This window comes from Nesoenas mayeri, assembly GCF_963082525.1.
Source record: "Nesoenas mayeri genome assembly, chromosome: 1".
In the NCBI taxonomy this organism is placed as follows: Eukaryota; Metazoa; Chordata; class Aves; order Columbiformes; family Columbidae; genus Nesoenas; species Nesoenas mayeri.
In genome coordinates this window covers 14,472,833-14,494,343 of record NC_137541.1, presented here as the reverse complement: position 1 = coordinate 14,494,343, position 21,511 = coordinate 14,472,833, and the positions used below count along the sequence as shown (strand labels likewise).

Genomic DNA, 21,511 nt, shown 5'->3' with positions numbered 1-21,511 from the left:
TGGGCTCAAAGGGTTCTAGTAAATGGGGTTACATTGGGCTGGTGACCAGTCACTAGTGGGGTTCTGCATGGATCCATCTTATAAATGACTTAGACTCAGGACTTGAGGGATTGCTTAGTAAGTTTGCCAATGACACAAAACTGGGGGGAGCTGTCAACACTCTCAAGGGCAGAGAGGCCCTTGCAGAGGGATCTGGACAAATTGGACAACTGAGTAATCACCAACTGTGTGAAGTTCAACAAGGGTAAGTGCCGGATTTTGCACCTGGGACACAGCAACCCTGGCTGTACATATGGACTGGTGAATGAGATGCTGGAAAGCAGCTCTGTGGAGAGGAGAATGAGATGCTGGAAAGCAGCTCTGTGGAGAGGAATCTGAGGGTTCTGGTCAATGGCAAATTGAACATGAGCCAACAGTGGCCCTGGCAACCAAGAGGCCAACCGTGTCCTGGGTGCATCCAGCACAGCATTGCCAGCCGGGCAGGGGGGGGGATTGTCCCACTCTGCTCTGCACTGGTGCGGCCTCACCTGCAGCACTGGGTGCAGTTCTGGGCACCACAGGATAAAAAAGATATTAAGCCACTGGAGAGTGTCCAGAAGAGGGCTACAAAGTTGGTGAAGGGTTTGGAGAGGAAGCTGTATGAGGAGCAGCTAAAGTCACTTGGTTTGTTCAGCATGGAGAAGAGCAGACTGAGGGGAGACCTCATCACACTCTCCAGCTTCCTCACAAGGGGAAGAGGAGGAGCAGGTGCTGATCTCTCTTTGGTGACCAATGACACAACCCAAGGGAATGGCAGGAAGATGTGCCAGGGGAGGTTTAGGTTGGGCATTAGGAAAAGGTTCTTTTTTCCCCCAGAGGGTGCTGGAGCACTGGAACAGGCTCCCCAGGGAGGTGTCACAGCCCCAAGCCTGACAATGTTCAAGAAGAGACTGGACAACAGCCTCAGATACATGATGTGAACTGTGGGGTTATCATATGCAGGGACAGGAGTTGGACTTGATGATCCTTGTGGGTCCCTTCCAACTCAGGACATTCTATGATTCTGTGAGTTCTGTATACTAGTGCAGAGATTTAATAAGTTGCAGTAGGACAAAGAGAGAATGAAATGTGAGCACTGTTATTTTACAAAATTCTGTATGATATTGATTTAACCATTTTAGAAAAAAATCTAGATTACAACTCTGTCAAAAAATCTTTCAATCTTACCTTAGACAAAAGGAGTTAGTTTGAATATCAAATGTGTTAACAGGTTTTTGTTGGTTGGTTGTTGGTTTTTTGGGTTTGTTTGTTTGTTTTGTGTTTTGGGGTATTTTGTTTTGTGTTTTTTTTTGTTTGTTTGTTTGCCTTTTTTTTTGTATTTTTTGTTAATAATTTCTGCCTGTGTGTGTGCAAGTATGTGTGACCTACTTTTGAACATGCTGAACTGTCCCTGGAATGGAAAGTTTTATCTGAAAATGATGAAGTTGATGAAAACATTTTTATTGCATTTATAATGTTTAATTACTATGTCTTTTTTTTTTTTTTTAAATGCAACACCTGAGTGCAGTAAACAGGTTTTGCTGAGCTCGAAAACAAGTAACCTGTGATAGATTACTTCTGTTTGTATTTTAATCTATGGAATTGTTGTGTTGTTTTACAGTATAATGTTTTGAAGCAAATGGCATAGTTATTGACTGAAAAATAATTCATTGGTTTTGCAAAGTAATGAATTACGCTGCGTGTTATATTCTGTATCTAGATCAAATAGATAGTACCTTTTTAATATGATGTACTTTTTACTTTCTTTAGGCAGCGCTCAATTTTTCTAAATACTGTGAACCAGTGGTCAGAGGAGAAGGTAAGCTGGTAAGCTGATGTATGAGAGTGCAAGTGCCTCTCTGTGGGTTTTATGGAAGACTTGGCTTTGATCCCCTTTGTGTTGTGACCATTTCTCTGGACACGACAGTATTGTTTATTCCAGTTGCACCCAGTAGGCGACATTTGCAGTACAAGCAGTAGATGACATTTGTTGGTCATGTTTTATGGAAATACCATGAAAATTTGCTTCTCCCCTATAAATCTTTCTCCTCACTCAACGACCAGGACTTCTGCAGAGTAATGGGATAAGTCATTTCTCTGTCAAGGCTAAGAGGAGAAAATTAGAGCAGAGGTTTTGCTAAACTGTCCCAAAATCTCTCAGAATAAACCACAGAAAAACAGCCTTGCATGGTGTGTGTGCTTGCGAATGGATGATGATGGGGCATCATCCTAGCACAGGGTTTCAGAGTCAGGGTGTTTGGCTCCTGTCATGCCTGTCACTGTTCAGGTGTCAAAGGCAGAGTTTTAGTGTTCTGTGAGTTAAATGTTTAACAGAGTTGATTCTGGTTTGGCTCAGCAAATGAACGTGACACCCGCAAACTCTGGAAAAATATTGAACCTCATTTGAAGAAGGCAATGCAGACTGTGTATCTTCGGGAAATATCCAGGTAATTTCAGAAAGAGGGCTTGTTTGTTTTGTTCATGTTGCTGTTTTTAAGAAGCTTCCTCTCTAAATATTTACTCTGTTATGTCTCACAGCTAGTCTTTCTTTTTTGCTCCATATATATTTTTCTCTTCAATGAGCATTTCCTTCTTGCCATATAATGTCAGAAATAGGGTATCTCAGGAAGAATTTTTAAACAGAACAGTCTTTGTAGCATATAGAATATTTAATAAGTAAAGCAGTGGCAGCAGGTTGTGTTCTCTTTTTCACTGATGGTCATGGAGACAGATACATTTTGTGTCAAATGTGGAACTGCCAAGTGTGGGAATACACCACCAGTATATACACAGTTGAAAACACACTCGTGAAGTTGACTTGCAGATCCTCGCTTTACCAAAGTTGCATGCAAGCCTCAAAATTCTTATGAGATGCTACAGATTTTGAAAATCTATATTCCTTAGCTTTGTTTACTAGAGCTGGGTTTGTGTGTTTATTGTGCTTTCTGAAGCCTTGTTTTCTTGTCGAAGGGCTAAAGTTGCCTTATATGGCATTACCATTTTTAACAGCATTAAAAGCTGGTGTTCTGCTAATGGACTGAGTTTCTCTTGATATGGTTTTAGATTTTTTATTTCTTGATTTGTCAGGCTGCCAGCAAAAAATATTATGCTCTTCATTTTTTAATGGTAGCAATTGGCTCAGATTTAATGTCTTCTCATATTGGTGATTCTGATGTTACACCATGTAAAGACAGACAATTCAGTAGCATTTGATTTCTTTATCTTGATATGAACATAATGATTTCTTTCCTTTGAATGTCATTGAGGCCATAGAGAATTCTGGTAACTGAACCTGTATTTGTAGTAGAAGTCTTTGCTAAATGTTTTAGAAAAGTGATCGTTCCTTCAAAAAGAGAATTGATTTTATTCCATATGAACTAGACTTCACTGTACAATGAGGCATTATTCTACTTGCCTCAAATATGTATTTATACTCAATCTTCATTGCACAGTCTACTTAGGATCTTCCTGGCTTTTTATGTTGTGTAATTGTCTACTCTAATTAGAGTGCAATGTAAGATTATGATACAAAATAGCTTATGAATTGTTTCCAAATAACTAGTCTTCCCTCTTTAGAGTCTTCTTTGATTATAAATTTGAGCTTTACTGGCATTTTTATTGTAAGTTTCAGCTTTCTGCATAATAGTTCTAGGATTTTCTTCTGTGTAACTGGTAAATGTTTGAGGAATTAAAATGGCCATACTAATTTTTCTGGCCACAGAATTGTAATTACCCTGAGCTTTTCTTCAAGTTGGAAGTTACAGCAATGGAACTTTGCTGTTGGCTGTTGTCCTTCCTGAACTGAGGTGAAAATGAAACTTTTTATTTTCTACCTGTAAAAGAGACATTGAATAAAAACTTTACTCATTGATGATCTGGTGGGTCACTCATTATAATTTGAATATTACATCAGCTCTCATTAAACTGTTTTCATAAGTTTTATGACTGATAAACCCTGTTCATAAAGAGCCTTTTTTTTTTTTAAATAAAAAAAATACTGATGCTATTACAAACCTGTTTTTTATCCCTTTGTGGTATACAAAGTTATGATCTAAAATTATGACCTTTCTATCTATGTCATTCCTTAAGGGAAGTTTTAAAGTGAATTTTTCTGCTGTTATTTAGGAAAACACCAAAGTACTTGCAGCTGGTTTTCACTGACAAAATGTTTCATCTCGATGTCTTCAAAGTTTTTCAGTAAAGAATGAATATCGCCTTATTTTTTAAATAGAGTTCAAAATTACATTCAGAAGCAATTATTGTATTGTTCTCGCTAGTATAAACAGTTATTAAGCAGATAAAAAAAATCAAAGCTATCAGAGTTTTTACTTCTTATCCAATTCTGCATTGTTCTTGAAACTTAGAATGCTATTGATCTTTGCTTACTAGTGATAGTTGGATGGAAAGAAATTGGTATTTTACAGTTAGCTTGTCCTCACTTTTACTTTTATACCTTAATCTAACATTACTCTCTGCAGTTTTTTCAGAAACTGTACATTATTAAAAGTTATGTGCAACGTAATAAGACTACCAAGGAGGTAGTTTTCTCTAAAAGATTAACAAATATTTTGTCTTATTATATTTGCATTATCTGTCTTTTAGCTCACAGTGGGAGCGCTTACAGCATGACGATGGAGAACCTGGGCAGTTGAAAGGTATTGGATACGGTGACTCTGTAGGAGTGTAGTTTTCAGTTTGACTTGGTCATTGTTATCTTAAAACATGTGAATGAAATGATATAGAGGAGGCTACCTGTTAGCATCCAGTCACAGTTCAGGGGAATCACATTTTTTGGGAAGGTGTTCTACAAAAGACTATTACTATTTTTCCCTTAGCATATATCCTGGGAGTAATCTTTCCTAAGGTCTTTTGTGGGGAAAAGCAGATTTCTTTAAACCACTATTTCTAATGTAAGAATAGGTGAGAAATGAACTGACTCCTGATGGTCAAACCTCAGTGTGCCAACTGGCAGAATTGTGTGAGTGGGTAGAAGGGAGTACGATACTTGGACATTACACTGGATTTGCACATTCCTAAACAAAACAAGTGTCCCATCTCCTTATTTCTTGGCAAAGAAATGTCAGAATTGCAAGATTTTTTCTGTTTTTTCCTCGGAGGAGTACAGCTTTGTTGATTTTTATTCTTCAAACAGATTTGAAAGTCAAATCTCAAATCCATCAGCCTTCATTTACAGTTTAGCAAGGAATACTAAAACATACAAAGTGTTCTTATTAAACTCACTCCTTCCATGCCGTGATGACCATGAAATACTTTTGCACCTGACAACTCCGAAAAGGGAGACTTCATTCAAAACTCATTTTTCTAGGATTTTTAGGTTTATGTAGCAGGAAAAAATGCCTTGTTTATAAACAGTATTTGATAATACCATGCTTAAAAAGCAATTATTATAACTTTGACTGTGGATATAATTAAGTAAATAGTTCAATGCACGATACAGTATTGTCAGACTAGAAGAATGGAGTAGAAATAGATATTTCTGTATTAAACTAAATTGTCTGTATGTAAGAGTTTATTTGGTGTTGCATTTTGTAATTAACTTGCAATACAAAATAGTCTCTTGATTTTAAATAATCTAAAACTGCTGTCCGTCTGTGCCTATGCGAGAGGAAATTATTACTACCTATCATCTAGGATGCTTCTCATCACACTGAGGGCTCTGAATCTTGACTTTTAAGCACGTTTAATTCCTTGATCTTTATTTGCCGATATTGGTGGATTAAAGCATAACAAGAAACTATTTAATTGCAAACCTGTAAGCAAAGAAGGCACAAGAGAGACCCTTTAGAGGTCTCCATAGTTAGACAACTGATGAAGTAAGGTAGTTTGATCATCCTATTCATATACATAAGCTGTGTAGAAGAAGCAACTGTGGTGAAAAGAGTGAGGGAATGTAAAGGGAAAAATATAAAGTAAAAGTTAGAAGAGGGAAGGAAAATACTCACTAGACTGTAATTTTGTGTGTGTTTTAATGTGTAAGAATTCAGTCATAATGTAGTATACATGTAGCAGGCTAGGTCAACTGGATCAAATTTAACATTTTGAAAACATTTTCTGTAGGAAACAAAACAGTGGCTAAAAACTGTGAGATGCTGAACTGTTTCTCCTAAGTGCTCCACCATGGCAGCCCTGTTCCTGGCTGAGCTGTCCAGCACAGTCGGAAGCAGCCTGAAGGTTGGGTCTTGGAGAAAAGCCTTGCTGTTGTATTTCAGTACAACACTTCATCTGCCCTGTTTGCCAGAAAAATTACCTTACATGAAAGAAGCCTAGATTTTTTTTAGGGAGATGACACCTAGTGACTTATGAAACTTCAATGCTTCAAATGCAGTTTCTGAGATGTGTCCACGAAGGGTTCATAATGTCAGTTTTTCCTTAGCTTCATGCCATTCCTTGGCCCTTCACTGACTTTGTATCTGTGCTAATGGGGTTGAGCAGTAGCCATGCTCAGTTACAGGAGTAGAGCAGGAGAGAAGGAAAAGAAGAAAAATGCATAAAGGTCTAATTTGAAGTTTGTGGATGTGCAGCATGAGCTTCAGTGACTCATAAACTGTTTGTTTATTTTATAGGACTTTCTGCACATACGCACGTGGAACTTCCTTATTACTCCAAATTTCTTCTAATAGCTGCTTACCTTGCCTCCTACAATCCTGTAAGGACAGATAAGAGATTCTTTCTTAAGGTAATGAGATTTTTTTCTTAGTGTTGCTTACTGGATTCCTGCATACTGAATTTCCTAATGTAAAACTCTTCAGCCATTCATTTTGAGCTCTGTTTCTGTGTGTGGTTCATTTAATTTGATCAGAAGTTTTTCTGTAGATCACATGTTGTGATTGGCAATGATCACTTAGTTATTATTAATGTCTAATAAACCCAACTTCTTCACGCCAAAACATGTGTAATGCTGCTATAGCACAAGCGTTGTGCTTTGCTTTTGTCAGCTGAGACAGCTGCATTTGGTAAACATGTTAGTGGAACGTGTGCATTATCCTTAGGCATATGCCACACTTAGATTTCTGGTGTAAGATACAAACCACAACTATGTTAGTCTTTAATAAGGCAAAGTGACGTAATGCTTTGTTAATTTATTTATACAATTTTAAGCTTTTGAAATAGAAATATAGAAACAATTACTTTTGCAGAAGATGTGGTTCCATTAGGTTGCACATGTGGTGTTGAAATGGTGATAATGAATATTTTAAGATTAATGTATTAATCCTCACTACCAAATCATAGGCTAAACCCTGCTTTCTGTAAGTTCTTGTCATATACAGGTTGAATATGTTGTCCTTTTTTTTTTATTTGGGCTATGCTGTGATCATGCTGCAAATAGGTGCTGTGCTGGCCCAGTTTGCAGTCTGTCCCTTTCTTACCCAATACTTTCATGCTCCTCAAACCTGCCTCATTGTGTTGTTTGAGGTCTGAATTTGACAAAATGTAGGCGGAAAGACAGATGTCAGAAAAGTGATTGGGCAGTTATGCTTTCTAGGCATTTTACCAAATTCAAGCTTTTCTACATTATTACAGTATGCATTAACATATGCATGTGTGTATAAATGCATTATGTTCACAATAGATAGGTGTGAACAACTGAAGAAAGTGAGAACAAGACAAATTTGTAAAAATATGCTTGTTTTATTATTTCCTGTTGAAAAATTGTAGAGACATGTTTTAAGAGTTTACTGCAGTTCCTAGTGATATAGTAAAATGTTTTTAGTTTAAATGGGGGTTCATATTTCTGGTATGATCTTACCTTGAAAGCTGTAGGTGTTTCACTCTTCTCTCTAGACCTTTCCTGAGAAGAGTGGAGCATTACTTGTAGTAAGTGTGGATTGACGAGTTGTCTTTATGAGCAACCTTTGTTATTTTCACTTGACCAAAGCAATTTCTTTGTAAGAGAATTATTTCCTGAAGAAGTGGTTTTGCCCAAGCTTTTCCAGGTCAGTCTTGGAACTCAAAGCTTTCAAGAGTCAAGTCAGTAAAGTAGGTTATGAAAAAGTGCCACATCATGTTTTCAGTTGAGATCTAAGGACACTTGACTATTTTCTTTGGACAGCCCTTCCTTTCTTAAGGCTCCTTTGAGTTGAAGCTTTGTAAATGAAGTTCCTTTTTTTTTTGTGCCCCTCCTCCTTTTTGTTTGTCCTTTAGCTCCTGCACCTCGAACTGTCTTCATACCGTATTGATTTAATTCCTGGTTGTCATTCTACCAACTTGCGCACTATCCAAATTATAAAATGGAGCAGATAAAAGGTGAATATTCAGATGGATTTTATACATCGAAACATGTTAAAAATGAAGTAGCCACCATTTAAACTTCTCTGGAAAGAGAAAGAAATGAAGCACCTGTCTGTTTCAGATGATTGGAAGTAGGAGGAGGATGCTGGCATGAAGTTTTATTAAGAACATATTTTTACTGTCTCTTCTCATCGGTCCCTGATTAGATCAGAAAAAAAAAAAAGCATGTCACCAAAAAATATTAGTGTGCTTTTTTGGCTTTACACCACTCGGGACACAATGAAGCGTGAAGTAAGGCAAGTGTAATTTTAGGGCTTCTAGCAAGAAGGATTGCCAATAACATCAGAGAGAAATGCCTGAGGAATATTAGAGAAGCAGACCCAGACTAGTGTACTACCATCTATAATGCACGATTCTCTGTTGATGATTTTGATTCTGTCTTTGCTTTAAAAGGCACATAAAATAATTTACATATAGTATTTGCTCTTGTCTGTTGTTTACAGCATCATGGGAAAATCAGAAAGACTAACTTTATGAAGAAACATGAAAAGGTATGTATTTTATCTTTCTAAGCTGAGCTAGGCAACAAATATTTTCTTTTTACTGTACTACTGGTTTTGTATTTTGTTTTGCCTCATTGTTTCCTGTAGAAACAACACAATTCCATACATAACAATTAGTGATGCATTTGTTTTCATATGATACAAATTTCTGTATGATACACACATTTTTATTTCATTGAAATTTAATTGTAGCATGAATTTGTATCCTAAAACCATATCTCTGTGTATAAGAAAATGTGTTTAATAAAGCTAGTTAAAGGACATCATACATGGAAGAGCCAGATATCAGGATTCCTTTCAAAGATATTGGAGTACTAGGTAGGTAGTTTTGAAAGTCAAGTCACTTTAATTCCCAATGCTGCAGTGAGGTGTAAGAGCTTATGTTTGTGTGTTGAGGCTTAGAAACTTTGCAGTCCTGTTTAGGATTCCATCAGACTATTAAGTAATGTTTTCGTGGTTATAAATAGCTAAATATCATTGATTTCAGTGGAGCTATACTGGTTTTTACTGACAGAGGCTTGATATACTAGGAAAAGCAAATACCTGTATGTGTATTTATAACTGTAATGTGAAAAGAGTAATCAAATATTGTTGACTTATTTTTAAACAAATCTGTAAATGAAGATCAGTGCAAACAGCACTAAATCCCTGATGAAGCAATCATTATATCCTTCTCTTCTCTGTGCTACAGGCAGTGCAAATAATATAAAAAAAAATTAATATGATACTTTGCCTAATAATCCCCTGCTTCTGATCCTACCTATAGCTTTTTCCCTACCTATAGCTTTTTCTCCTGCCCCTGGAGGAGGATGGAGTCCTTGCTTATCCAAATACTATTTTCCAAGTTCTCTTTTTTCTGTCTGGGCACAATTTTCACATGTGAAAGTGTAAATATTCATGGATTTACTTCAGCAGTGCAATGTGTTACACTGCTAGGTAGATATTTATGTATTTATGTTCAAGAATTCCGAAGTCTCTGAATGCATGTGTCCTGTACATGTAGACCTCATGTATTTTGTCCCTGGCATATGAACTTCCTGAGAACTTCCAGAGCATTTGATTATTTTCAGGACTGCTATATTCGTGAAATAGCTCCATGTCTTAATTAGGTGATAAATAATTTTCAGGCAAAGGAATAATTATTATATCTTAGATTGACATGTTCTTCTTTTCCTTGCATCCTCTGCAGAAAAGGTGTTTTGTTTTATTCTTTCTTGGCAATAGATTTCTAACTTGAATGATGAGAACAGCTAGGAATGTAAAATAAATGGAAAAATTGACATTTGATAAAGAAGTACTGAGGTTGTGGTCACCTTAACTGTACCTTAGAGCGTGTTCTCTTGTCATTGTTTATGTTAAATGGACTTGGATCTGAGTTCACTGCTTAATGTTCAGAAATGCCTGCATTTAACGATCGATTAATTTTCCTTGTATTATTGTTCCTGCAGCAAACTAAATGCTACTGAGTAGGTACAAAACACAGAACAGAAGGAATTAGTAAGGAAGGAACTGTAAATGAGGGTAACTCAAACAAATGTAAGGTAAACAAAATTAATGGTCAAAAAGATGAGTAACATTTCAGTTACTTTTTTACTTGCATGAGACTAATTCTAATTTTGTATACTTTACGTTTACCCTACAACCTAAGCATTGAACTGGTATTCTGAAAGCATGACTAGACGTGTGTGCGGTTAAAGCAGCTTGGTTTGTTGACAAGTAGCTTGCATAATCAGGAAAGACTTCTAAGACTGCAAATGATCTAATCCTTGCACCTCTTTGTTGTATTAAAAATAAGTGCTACTTTGAAGAGAATTAGAACTTCATAATCCTAGTAAATTAAATATAGTTAACAGAAAATATCTCTTGAGTTGACTATGTTACATTAAACTCTGATTGCATACAAGAAACAGGAGGGTGTCTTGGGGATCAATAAATAGAACAGGAACACTGTGGTGTTTCAAGAGTACCTTTGCTTTTAGTTACAGAGCACTGGTTCTCTGCTTATGTGTTGCTTTCTAGTTTACAGGTAAGGACTTTTTTGCTCTAAGTATTGATGCCAGGAACCAAAACTGCTTCTAGGTCAGAGCACAGTCTGGTTTTGAAAGTTTTCGAGGCCTGGTAGCTGTGATAGTGGGGAGCAGAACTGCAGGTCCCAAGAGGATCTTCCAGACCTATGTTTGTTTTACTGTACTGTAACCTTTATAAATATTTGCAGAGAGATACAATCACTCAGATGTAAACTTGTATATTTTGGTACTATGATTCTATAGTGAGGGAAACTGAAATATAGAGATAAAGGATTACAAATGTAGTCTTATAAATAAAGGCTTGTTTGCTTCAGTTGGTGTGACAGCTTAGATCAATACACCTTCCTTCAGAGAAGCTCGTCTAAAGACTGATTTACAGATCAGATTCACCGAACACCATGTGGGTGCCTCCATCTAAGCTGGCGTCTTTTTATAGACAGTGCGGAGCTAGTCGATGCAGTCATTGGAGTGTAGGGTGTGATTCATCTCATGCTAAAGTAGGTTCTAAGTTCAGTCAGATAAATTGCACCATAAACTGTATTGACTGGATTTCTACTGGCTATATTGGGAACTTAGGAAACTATTTTGTCTGTGCATACCTACTTGATAGGAAGCTGACGTTAGATGAAATAGATCCTTCTTTAAAAGTTTAGGTACAGCCAGGCTAAAAATCTGGTTTTTGATTCTGAACTCTGTTTGGTCCAGAGGCTGTGTGTTTTTTAATTAGAAAAAGTAAAACTTGTGAATGAGAGGAAAAACAAATGACTTTATAATTCTATTAATAATTTTATAAATTGCCTTGTTTGCATGGTTGCCCTGGAACAATGTTTTTCTGGTTCGGTGACAGGTGAGATACCTTCCTGGTGAAGCTACTTTTGCAGGAGTATGTTTTTTTCAGATGTCAGTCTGTCAGAGATCAAGTGTGTTGGAGAGGTTTTTTATTGGGAAAAAAGTCTATCTAGTATATCTGCTTTAACTTCTGTCTAGGACTTAATTTGTATCAGAATTTCTAGCTTACAACTGAAGATGCTTCAGTCGTATAGCAACCAGGGCAGGTCAGAAATGCTTTCTGCTAAAAAAAGTGAGAAGTATGGCTCTGTCTTTAAGTATAGGCTAAAAAGGTTGAAAATTCAGCCAACTGAATTAAGAACTTTCTCCTTCTTGTGCAGGTAATTTAATCTGGGTTAAGCTTTTACACTTTAAAGAATGCTTTTGGTTTTCATTTGTGTTTGTGAAATTTTGGAATGTGAATATGTGGCTCACAGTTGTGGGATGATGAAAGACTTAGACCAGTTAAACAGTGGAGACACGAAATTCTGACACTGTAGATAAAAACCAAAAGAACAGATAGTGACAAAAGGGGGAAAGTCTTTTTCGAACCATTAGATGAACGTATTGCCAAGGTGGAAAGATGATGGAGGACACAGAGTTCATATGATGGCTATAAAACTTTTTGAAGAGGTTTTTTGAATGTGGAAGGTAATCTTTCTTTGGTTTTAAGCGAGATGAAGGGTTCCTTGGATTTTTATAAATACTATTCTTCTGTAGTATTCTGCCTTAGCTCCTTGCAGAAGATTTGAAGAAAATCTTATTCTTTGCTATGTTCTATTTGGAGAAATTTCTAAGCCATTCCTATTCTTCCAGGCATTTATTTCTGTCAAAGAAATAAAAATGAAGTGCTTCTTCTAGAAGTTACACTCTATTAGAATTAACTCACTGGCATTTCCAGAAGAAAGCATTTCTCTGAAGTAATTTGAAAGCTTAAGTCAGTATTCTGTCTAAGCAGAGAGCTGATTATATTAAGACCAAGAAACTTGTGAAGTAACTGTGTACTAAACACAACTTCAGGGATTGCTGCATGCTAATTGTGCTTGCTAGCTGCTTGGAGTGTACACATTTTAATTACTGTATGTTTGTTGACTTTCTTCTGTTGATAGTAAAGATTATGCTTCATAGAACTGGCTTGTTCAGAAGCAGAAGGGCAGGGGATTGTACAGTTCATAACTTATACCATACCTGCATTCTGGCTGTCCTAAAGTTTTGACTACATGTTTCTATTATTTTTCACACTGCTTTCTTTGTTAGCCAAGAGGTAGCTTTGGGGACACCTCCTGGATTTCAAAAGCTAAAACATGTATTGGAAATACCTTTTTGTTGTGCTGAAGAAAACAGTGATTATGTTTTTCTGATGACTAATGACACAGAGGTGCTGGTGGTATATTTGAGAGATGTTCCTTCCCAGAAGCGTTTTGAAACAAACTTTCATTTGAAATTCCTCTTCATTCTTGGCTGCTGTGCTAGTGAGAATAAATCAGTATACACTACAGAAAAGGAAACTGGATGTCAAAGTAGAGAGAATGAAATACATGTATTTCCTTTGTCAGAACTTTTGACAGCCTGGGTCATAAATAAATCGCTGTAGTCCTAGCCATGCTGCCTGAGGTGTCGTAATACCCAGTTTTGCCCTGTGAACCGTACTTTTCCTTTTTTGTAAAATTGGTTATTTAAAAAACATTTAACAAATCAAGAACTCGTATTTCTGTGAATACAGTTGAATTCAATGTTACTAGGTACTGTAATGCCTAGAATGTCCATCAGTGTCAACTGAGGTGAGAAAACAATGTGTATGGTGCAAAGAAGAATAAGGGACAGAATAGCTCTGTAAATGCAAAGTTGAGTAAATATGCTGTGTTCTGATAACAACACATTTGTCTGTAGCTGGCAAGTAGCTCTTTATGCAGCAGCTCTTGCCAGCAAGGGAGCTGACCTTGAGCTCAGCCACCTCAACTCTGTTTTAGGCAGCTAAACACATGGGAGATTAATGCTCTGTGAGCCCCCACACTCAGCATTCTTTGGGCTGGATCTCTGTCCAGTTTTGTCACCCTCCGGTACAGGACACACCTCAATAAACCAGAACAGGTTCAGTGGAGAGGTATCAAAATGGTCAGAGCTGGAGCACCTGCCCTGCGAGGGGAGGCTGAGGGAACTGCAGGGGTTCAGGCTGGAGAATGGAGGCCTAAAAGCAGCCTGTCCTGTACCTGCAAGGAGATCATCAAGACTATCAGATACAGTGGTGAGAGAGTGAGAAATAGTGTAAGCTGAAATGAGATCTTTTTACTGGATATAAGGAAAACCCATTCCTTATGAGGACAGCCAAGCAGTGACACTGGTTTCCCAGGGACGTGACACAGTCTCTGTCTTTAGAGGTTTCCAAGACTGGACTGATGAAGTCCTGAACAACCTGGCTTGACCTCCCATCTGACCCTGCTCTGACCAGGAGGAGTTTGACCAGAGACCTCCTAAGGTCCCTTGCAGCTGGAGTTACCCTATGCTTGAGTGTATGTTAAGAAAGTAGAAATATAGTAGTAAAGGCGTTTGTTGTGTAAAACATTAAGTTGAAATGTTCTCATTTCTACTTTCATGATCAAAAATATTTTCTTTGGTTTTAGTATCAAAATGGTAACATTTTTATTGTGATATAAAGGAAGCAAAAGAGAAAATTGAAAAAGTTAAGAACAGCCAAAAATATTAAAAAGACAGCAATTTTGTGGGGGAAAAAAACCCACAAACAAATGAGCAGTTAATACATTTTATTCCAACAGAGATAGCTGATCATTTTTTTTTAATTGGTTTTAGAAAGCAAAATTCCTGGAAGAGCTGAGGTGGGCAAGGACCTCTGCTCTAATTACTCCCCCTGCTCAAGCAGGGTCACCTCAAGCAGGTTGCTCAGGACCGTGTCCAGTTGGTTTTGAATATCTCCAAGGATGGAGACTTTGCAACATGCCAGGACAATAAGTTACAGTGTTTAACCACCCTCAGGGGTGTAAATTTTATTTCCCTATGTTTAGATACAGTTTCCTGTGTGACAATTGATGCCCATTGCCAAGTCATTCTACTCATGTTCTAGACCATACGGCTCCTTATTAGAATAGTTTAATATGGCATTTAAATGAGGAACTCTTGCTATGACTTTGCATCTCTGTGAGAGGAAAAGGCTTTGGCTAAGATGATTTGAAGAAAGCGGTACATTGTTACTTTAGCAGAATCTTCTCTTTTTATTCTCAAAACACAAATGCTAGTAAAATATTTGTCTTCAGTAAGCAAAACACAAGACTAAAAGTTGTTTGGGTTTATAGATTCATAAAAACTGTTGTTCTGTTATGTGCAGTTCTTTGTAGGTGATAGTGGATTATAGACTGACTATAGACAATAGAATAAATCTAAACCTTTAAATTTTTTTTAGTAGCCAGAAATTCTTTATGCTGTTAAGAAACCTAACTTGTCTGACTGTTTACAAACTGTGAAGAAAATTATGTGCACCTTGAGAATGCCATAAAATATAACAAATAAATAAATCTATAAATCTAGTGACAGGAATGTGGCATCAGATCCTCTATAATAGCTCAAAAATGTTCCTGTTTATTGTGCAGTTAGAACTCTTACCTTGTTATATAGAGCTCCATGTCTGTATCTTAATCAATAAGCATGTATTCACTGTGTTCCATATTATATAAGTAGGCTGTATGAAAGACTACTGTGAATTACAGTGCCTTCCCAGAGTCTAAAAAGATGTGAGAATAACATCTTTTAGTGCTCCAGGAAAGATCTGTTGGATTGAAAAGTCTTCTTTCTGTTGCAGACCAGCAATCACCTCCTTGGACCAAAGCCATTTCCCCTGGACAGATTGTTAGCAATATTATATAGTATTGTGGACAACAGAGTTGCCCCAACTGCAAATATATTTTCCCAGGTGAGTGTTTACTTACTTTCTTTGATTCCTTTTTACTGTCAGGAATTTTTGAAAAGGTTTTGCATTGTTTTTGTAAGTCATTATTCTAACGAAATGTTTTGAGAAAACAATAACAGTAATTTAAGTTGAAGGCTCAGAGTAATATTTATCTTTATTACTAGCTATGAATTCAAGATTTTATCTGTCTAATGTTCTGAAACATTCTAATAACTAACATTTTCCCTATCCCGGACTGCGATCTGTGTTGATTAGGTCCTTGGCTTCTCATTGAAGTCTTTTACCCTTTTTGAAGTTAAGTGTATAAATGTTCTGTCCTGTGGCCAAAATTAGTCAGCTTGTGAAGCATTTTACAAAAATGTAGTGGTGAGGAAGGAGCAGAGGGAAGGATAAGATATTGCGGGTGAAAGGTGGCTGCTGTGATACATGTATCTTAGGAATAGTGTTTTCCATCTGGACCAAATTTAACAGCCTTGCAGAGTCAGTATCCACTGCACTAGATGGCAGCACAACTATAGAGTTGAGTGGAATTAAGTAAATTTAGAGGTTTTTCTAGAGCTCTGGTTTTGCAGAGTGTAAAAAGATCTCTTCTGTATAAGTGAAGATAGCTTCCTGTTGTCAGCTTGATTCTTGGATCTTTCATGTCCACCTTAGAAGATCTTAGTGTCTTTCCTGCTTTCCAGTTGTGCTTAATTTTTACTTATAGAATCATAGAATAGTTTGGATTGGAAAGGACGTCTAAAGGTCATCTAGTCCACCCCGCTTACTTACAGAAATAGGTTGTACCTTTCTTGTTAGGTCTCAAATTGAACCAATTTAAACCTGATATCTGCATTCTTATGAAGTTCTAGGGAACATATGGTCAAGATACCTAAAAAAATTTGTTACTGCCTTAATCATCGTTGTACAGTGTTCACACAAATGTTTGGTAAAATTAATCTCTCATATCTGTAGAACAAGCAATGGTAAATATACATATGTTAAAATGAGGCTGTAGAGGAGCCAGGGGATTGTAGTACTTTATTTAATCAATGATATATGAAGATACTTGCTAGTGGTGAGGACCCAGGTGCTTTACAGATGCTGTAGGCAACTTACACCTTCACATCATGCTTTCACTCAAGCTCCTTTAGTTAAAGGTTATGTGATCTGAGGCATGAGAAATTGTTAGTCAACAGCCTCAAAAATCTGTTAAAACAAGCCTTTACTTTTTTGTAATTAGATAAGTGATTTTTCAGCCTTCAGTCTGTACCCCTTTGAGTGGTCTATAGAGTAGCTTTCAGAGGTGCTCCGGAAATAGCTGAAAAAATCAAGTTTAGACAGATGTGTGCATCCTGTACTTGTTTTGTGCCTTTCTTCTGTCATCTCACAGCACCTCAGGAATTCACTGTGCTTTCAGAAGGAGCCCTGACTGTATTTCAAAGCTATGTGAAGTTTCCTATGGGCAAATGCCATATGAAGGGACTTCAAAGGTTTCTGAGTTAAGCAGTTTCTGACCAGCCTTGGGATGAGAGCTGCAGCCTTGTAGCTACTTAGAGCAACTTTGGAGTACAAAGAACACAGGGGCCTTAGTGTTCACAAAAATGCATGAATTGAGTCAGCTCTGTCTATTGACTTGTTGTTTCTGGATGGTGTCAGATGTAGCCTGAGAGAATTGCTTTTGTATGAACGCTGTGTTGATTCTTTAATTCACTGCACTGTGAAATCTGTCAGTCAAGTCTGTCAGTCAAGGTATTGGTCATACCCCTTTCCTTACTGGACGCTGGTTTTGTGGTTTGCTCTAGGTAGTGCGTTTTTTGATTAAAGACAAGAAGTCTTGAAGCTGAATATCAGAATATTGAGGTAAACCGTGACTGTCTTGTTTAATGATGCTGGTTTATCATCAATGATCTAGGTTTAGTTCAGTGAGAAATGGAGTCTTATGAGACTCAGAAGAAAATAAGATACAATCCAAGTAATGTTCAGATTTATTTCACTTGTGCTCTAAATCTACTGATGATCCACCACGTAGATACTTCTTGTTTTAAGCCTTTCTTTCTCTCAGCCTTTCTTTCTTTGTGTGTTTTAAGACACTGTAACAGCCATCTTCCAAAAAAGAATTCATTTTTAAGATGGAAAGAGTGCAACCTGTAAGGCATAAGATGAAACAACAGCCAGAAAGAAAAACAATTGGCTATTCAACTGCAACGGTGAAATTTAGGACTTTGCCTGAACTCTGTCAGTCCGAAGGAACAAATTTCAGTTGAATTTTTTCAGGTGATGTGAAGGGGAATGATGATGACAAGACTGGGAGTAGTATGTAGTAAAATTTGTGTATAGGGTGTTATCTGTGTGTTCTCTTATTTTTGGCTATCAAAACCAACTTGGTATGCTTAACACTTGAATGTTCTATATAACAGAGTTTTGCAGTGTATTTGTGTTAAGGTTTAATGCAAGACGACAATAAACCATGGCAGATGCTCTCTGTTAATCCCCCCACCACCTGTTCCACAGAGGAAAAGGTGACAGAAAAGTTAAGGAAGAGACTCTTACAAGTTGGAAAAAAGTTTTAAAGGCTTTATTAATGCTACTAATAAATAGAGAAAAGATACAAAATATACAAAACCAATCTTGAATATCCCGGGGTAGCACAGCTTTGCCCTTCCCTTGGCGGAGGATGGAGCTGCCGTGGCTCCAGCAGCTACAGGGCAGGCACTCGGAAGTCCTGGGTGGGACTTGTCAGCAAACTGGAACTGGATTCAGGGATGCAGGGTCTGGATCCAGGCCTTGGATCGCAGGCAAAACTGACAGGGTCCTCTTCAGATGCCAACCATGGTTGAAGGGAGCGAGACTCTCGTGATCTCCCTCTTTTATAGGGTGTATGATGATTATGGGATGGAATACTCAGATGGTCAGTTTTAGTCACCTGTTCTGTCCGCCCCTCCTTGCAAATATGTCCCGTTATCAGAATTCTTGGTTGTTATAACAATAAATCTAAACATGAGCTTCTTCTGCGTTCCATTGGTCATCTTATCAGTCTGGAGCAAACATCGTCTCAAAAAACGTGTACCTAAATTCAGAAAAGTACAGGTACTTAGAAGAACTTATCTGAAAGGAAAATTCACTAAAACAGAACTGGTCTTGTTTTTAACAAAACCAGGACATTTTGCAAAATTAATGTCTGCATGTTTAACAGGCATTCCAGATGAGAGCAAAAATGTCATTATGCCAATGCACAGTTAAGTAGTACTGAAGACATAGTTTGTACATGGAGTATAATTCCCCCTTTGACTAAATTGCAGAATGAAAAAAATTCAAGTAAGTGCTTTATCTTAACTTAGGATGTACACTAGATGGCAGTGTTATTAAAGAATACTTGTAATTCTTTATTTTTCTGAATGCATGTACATTGAGCTGTGAAGATATAGAAAGATTGTATGAAACCTTAACCAGGTTAGAGCAAAGAAGTTGAAATTAAGTCTGTTTATAGCAAAATAAAATTTTATACATTATTTAAAGATATTTTTAATTATGAAAACTATTTTTGCATTAAATTTTAATTAAAACCTCTTGAAATGTCTAATATAAAGTAACATAAAATACAACAGAATTTAAAATAGATTTTGGAAATAGTTTGATCTAGGCATAACACTTAATTGTATTTTTTGTCTTGAAAAGTTTAGTACTATTTATATTCCACTGATTTGTGCTTTAGTTATTGTATAAATACATTTTTCAAATAAAGTAAATATTTAGGAGCCGAGCTACCTGTAGCAGTAACACTACATTTTGCTGTTAGATACCATGAGTTTTTATTTTCTTGTTTGCATGTACAGCTTGGAAATCGTTCTTGAATTGTGCAGAAGTTTAAAATGTTTTAAATCAAATATTTGGCTTATTAACTGATTCAACATTAATTTTATTTACTCTTTAAGTTGTTAACTGAAAGGCTGTACATGAACCAAATAATTATTAATTCTCCCCATGTACTGTCAGAAAATAGCATGCTTCGGCTTTAAAGTTGATCAACAATCTCAGTCAAGATTCAAGAAGGACTGGCAGCTGCTTTAAGATCTCCCGTGTTGCTGATTTCATGATATTTCTTATTGCTTCTTGTTTCCATGCATCATTTCTATTCACAAGAAAATTCTGCTTATTAGCTCTTCAGAAATGAAACTTTGATGCTAATAAGCAGCAAAATTTCAATTTTCTGTTTAATGTCAGGGTTTATTGAAAGTCTTTCATTTTTACTAAATAGAATTTCAACTTAAAATTTGAATCTTAATCTTTCACCTTTTCCTGTTAATTAGTCTTTAAAATGACCTCATACTTGATTGAACGAAAAATAAGGTGTTCCTTTCAGAAGTTTGATCTTTGCAATTGATAAGAGACTAAATTTTCGCTGCCGTAACCTTTTGCTGTAATTGGGTTCCATGTTTTTCCTCACTAACTGGTACAGGGGAGTAGCACCTGGGAGTGGGGGAGGGTGGGATGGGGGCAAGGGGAAGAACAAGCAAATTTCCACTCCTGCAAATGAGAATTTTCAGTTACCCCTTAAATGTTACGCCCTTAAATGTTGAAATTTCTCTTGTTTTTGTGCTATCTTAAAATAAACTTTTCACACATCTAGTGAAGGTTGTTTTGAGAGGAAGTTAGATTTAATCTATTATTTATTTTATTTATTTTATTTATTTTTTCATTTTAGACTACTGATGTGCATGTGTGAATATGGGTCTTTATTTGCTTGAGAAGTTTTCAGCTCTCCTTTTCCTCCAAAATATTTACTGTTGTTCTTAGTAGTTCTAATTTGTCATGACACTGGTTTTAATGCATTGTGAGTTACTGTAACATGTCACTGAATTTGTTTGTTTGAATTTATTTGCTTGGTTTTTAAAGCACAAGATAAGGGAGGTTAAAGCACTATTGATTTCTGCAGCCATTTCAGAGGACAAGATCTTTAAATGTTTTTCTTTAGATGCACTTTTGTGTAATAATTTAACAGAGTGAGGATGATGTTACCACCACCACTGGGCAGTTACCTTCTGTGCCTGGGACAGAACTTGCACAGTTGATGTTCTGCTGGATGTATGTCTAGGTCAAGTATGTGGCTGAAGTATTTTAGAAGATAAACCATTATTTTTGATAGGGAAAAAATACAAGTGTACTTTCACACAATGCTAAAATAGTGCGACTGGGGATATGCAGTCTGCATCCTACAAAACCAATAATTCATAGGGTTTCCTTATCTAGGTGCTGCAGTTGATGCTTTTTCAGGCTTATGGAACAGCTAGGGGTATGATTTGTGTGTCCATGTGGACCCACTGTGCAGAATATGAAATGTGCATTGTGTCCATGTGCAGTTATTACAGAATGGAGGGATACAAAGAAACTTTATAATGCCCATTGCAAGTGCATTTTGCAGAGGTTCTGAGAGTCTACTCAGTTATGGTTTGTAGAAGAGCGGTATTTCATTTTAGGTTTCCCACATATAGACAGAAATACAACATTATTCTCTTTATAAAAATGTGCCTTAGTATAGTACTTGAGTGAATTTATGCATGAATCATCATGCAAGAATTATCAGCACCGATTCAAATTAAATCAACTAATTTTAATTGAAGGGGACAAGGGCTGTTAATTTCATATCACAACCAGTAGGCAAGTGGATATTTTTGTTGTTATAGTTATGGTGTACAAACCAAAGTTAACCAATACTTCTACCAAAATGATTGTTAAGCTACTTCTTCAAATCAGTTCAGTTCTGCTGACCATTTTTGATTTTCTACACTTTCTGTTTTTCTTCTGCTTTCTTGTCAAATATACTTTTCTGAAAGAGGATTTGCTTTATCCATTTTATTTTTGAGCTATATTGTTATTAGGTAAAATGGAATTCAACCCTTTGCCTGGCATACTTTTGCATGTTTTAT

At 36.7% G+C, this 21,511-nt stretch overlaps 1 protein-coding gene across 2 annotated transcripts in view; it reads left to right on the top strand.

Moving 5' to 3' along the window:
* ORC5 (origin recognition complex subunit 5) overlaps nt 1-21,511 on the top strand; it is a gene marked incomplete at both ends in the record, with an annotated part of 64,875 nt that overhangs the window by 12,931 nt on the left and 30,433 nt on the right. For both annotated transcript variants that reach the window (XM_080363427.1, XM_080363428.1), the window contains 6 exons: nt 1,789-1,837; nt 2,375-2,465; nt 4,621-4,673; nt 6,603-6,715; nt 8,772-8,819; nt 15,498-15,608. In XM_080363427.1, coding sequence (XP_080219553.1) covers nt 1,789-1,837; nt 2,375-2,465; nt 4,621-4,673; nt 6,603-6,715; nt 8,772-8,819; nt 15,498-15,608 — 465 coding nt within the window. The remainder of the gene's footprint in view (nt 1-1,788; nt 1,838-2,374; nt 2,466-4,620; nt 4,674-6,602; nt 6,716-8,771; nt 8,820-15,497; nt 15,609-21,511) is intronic.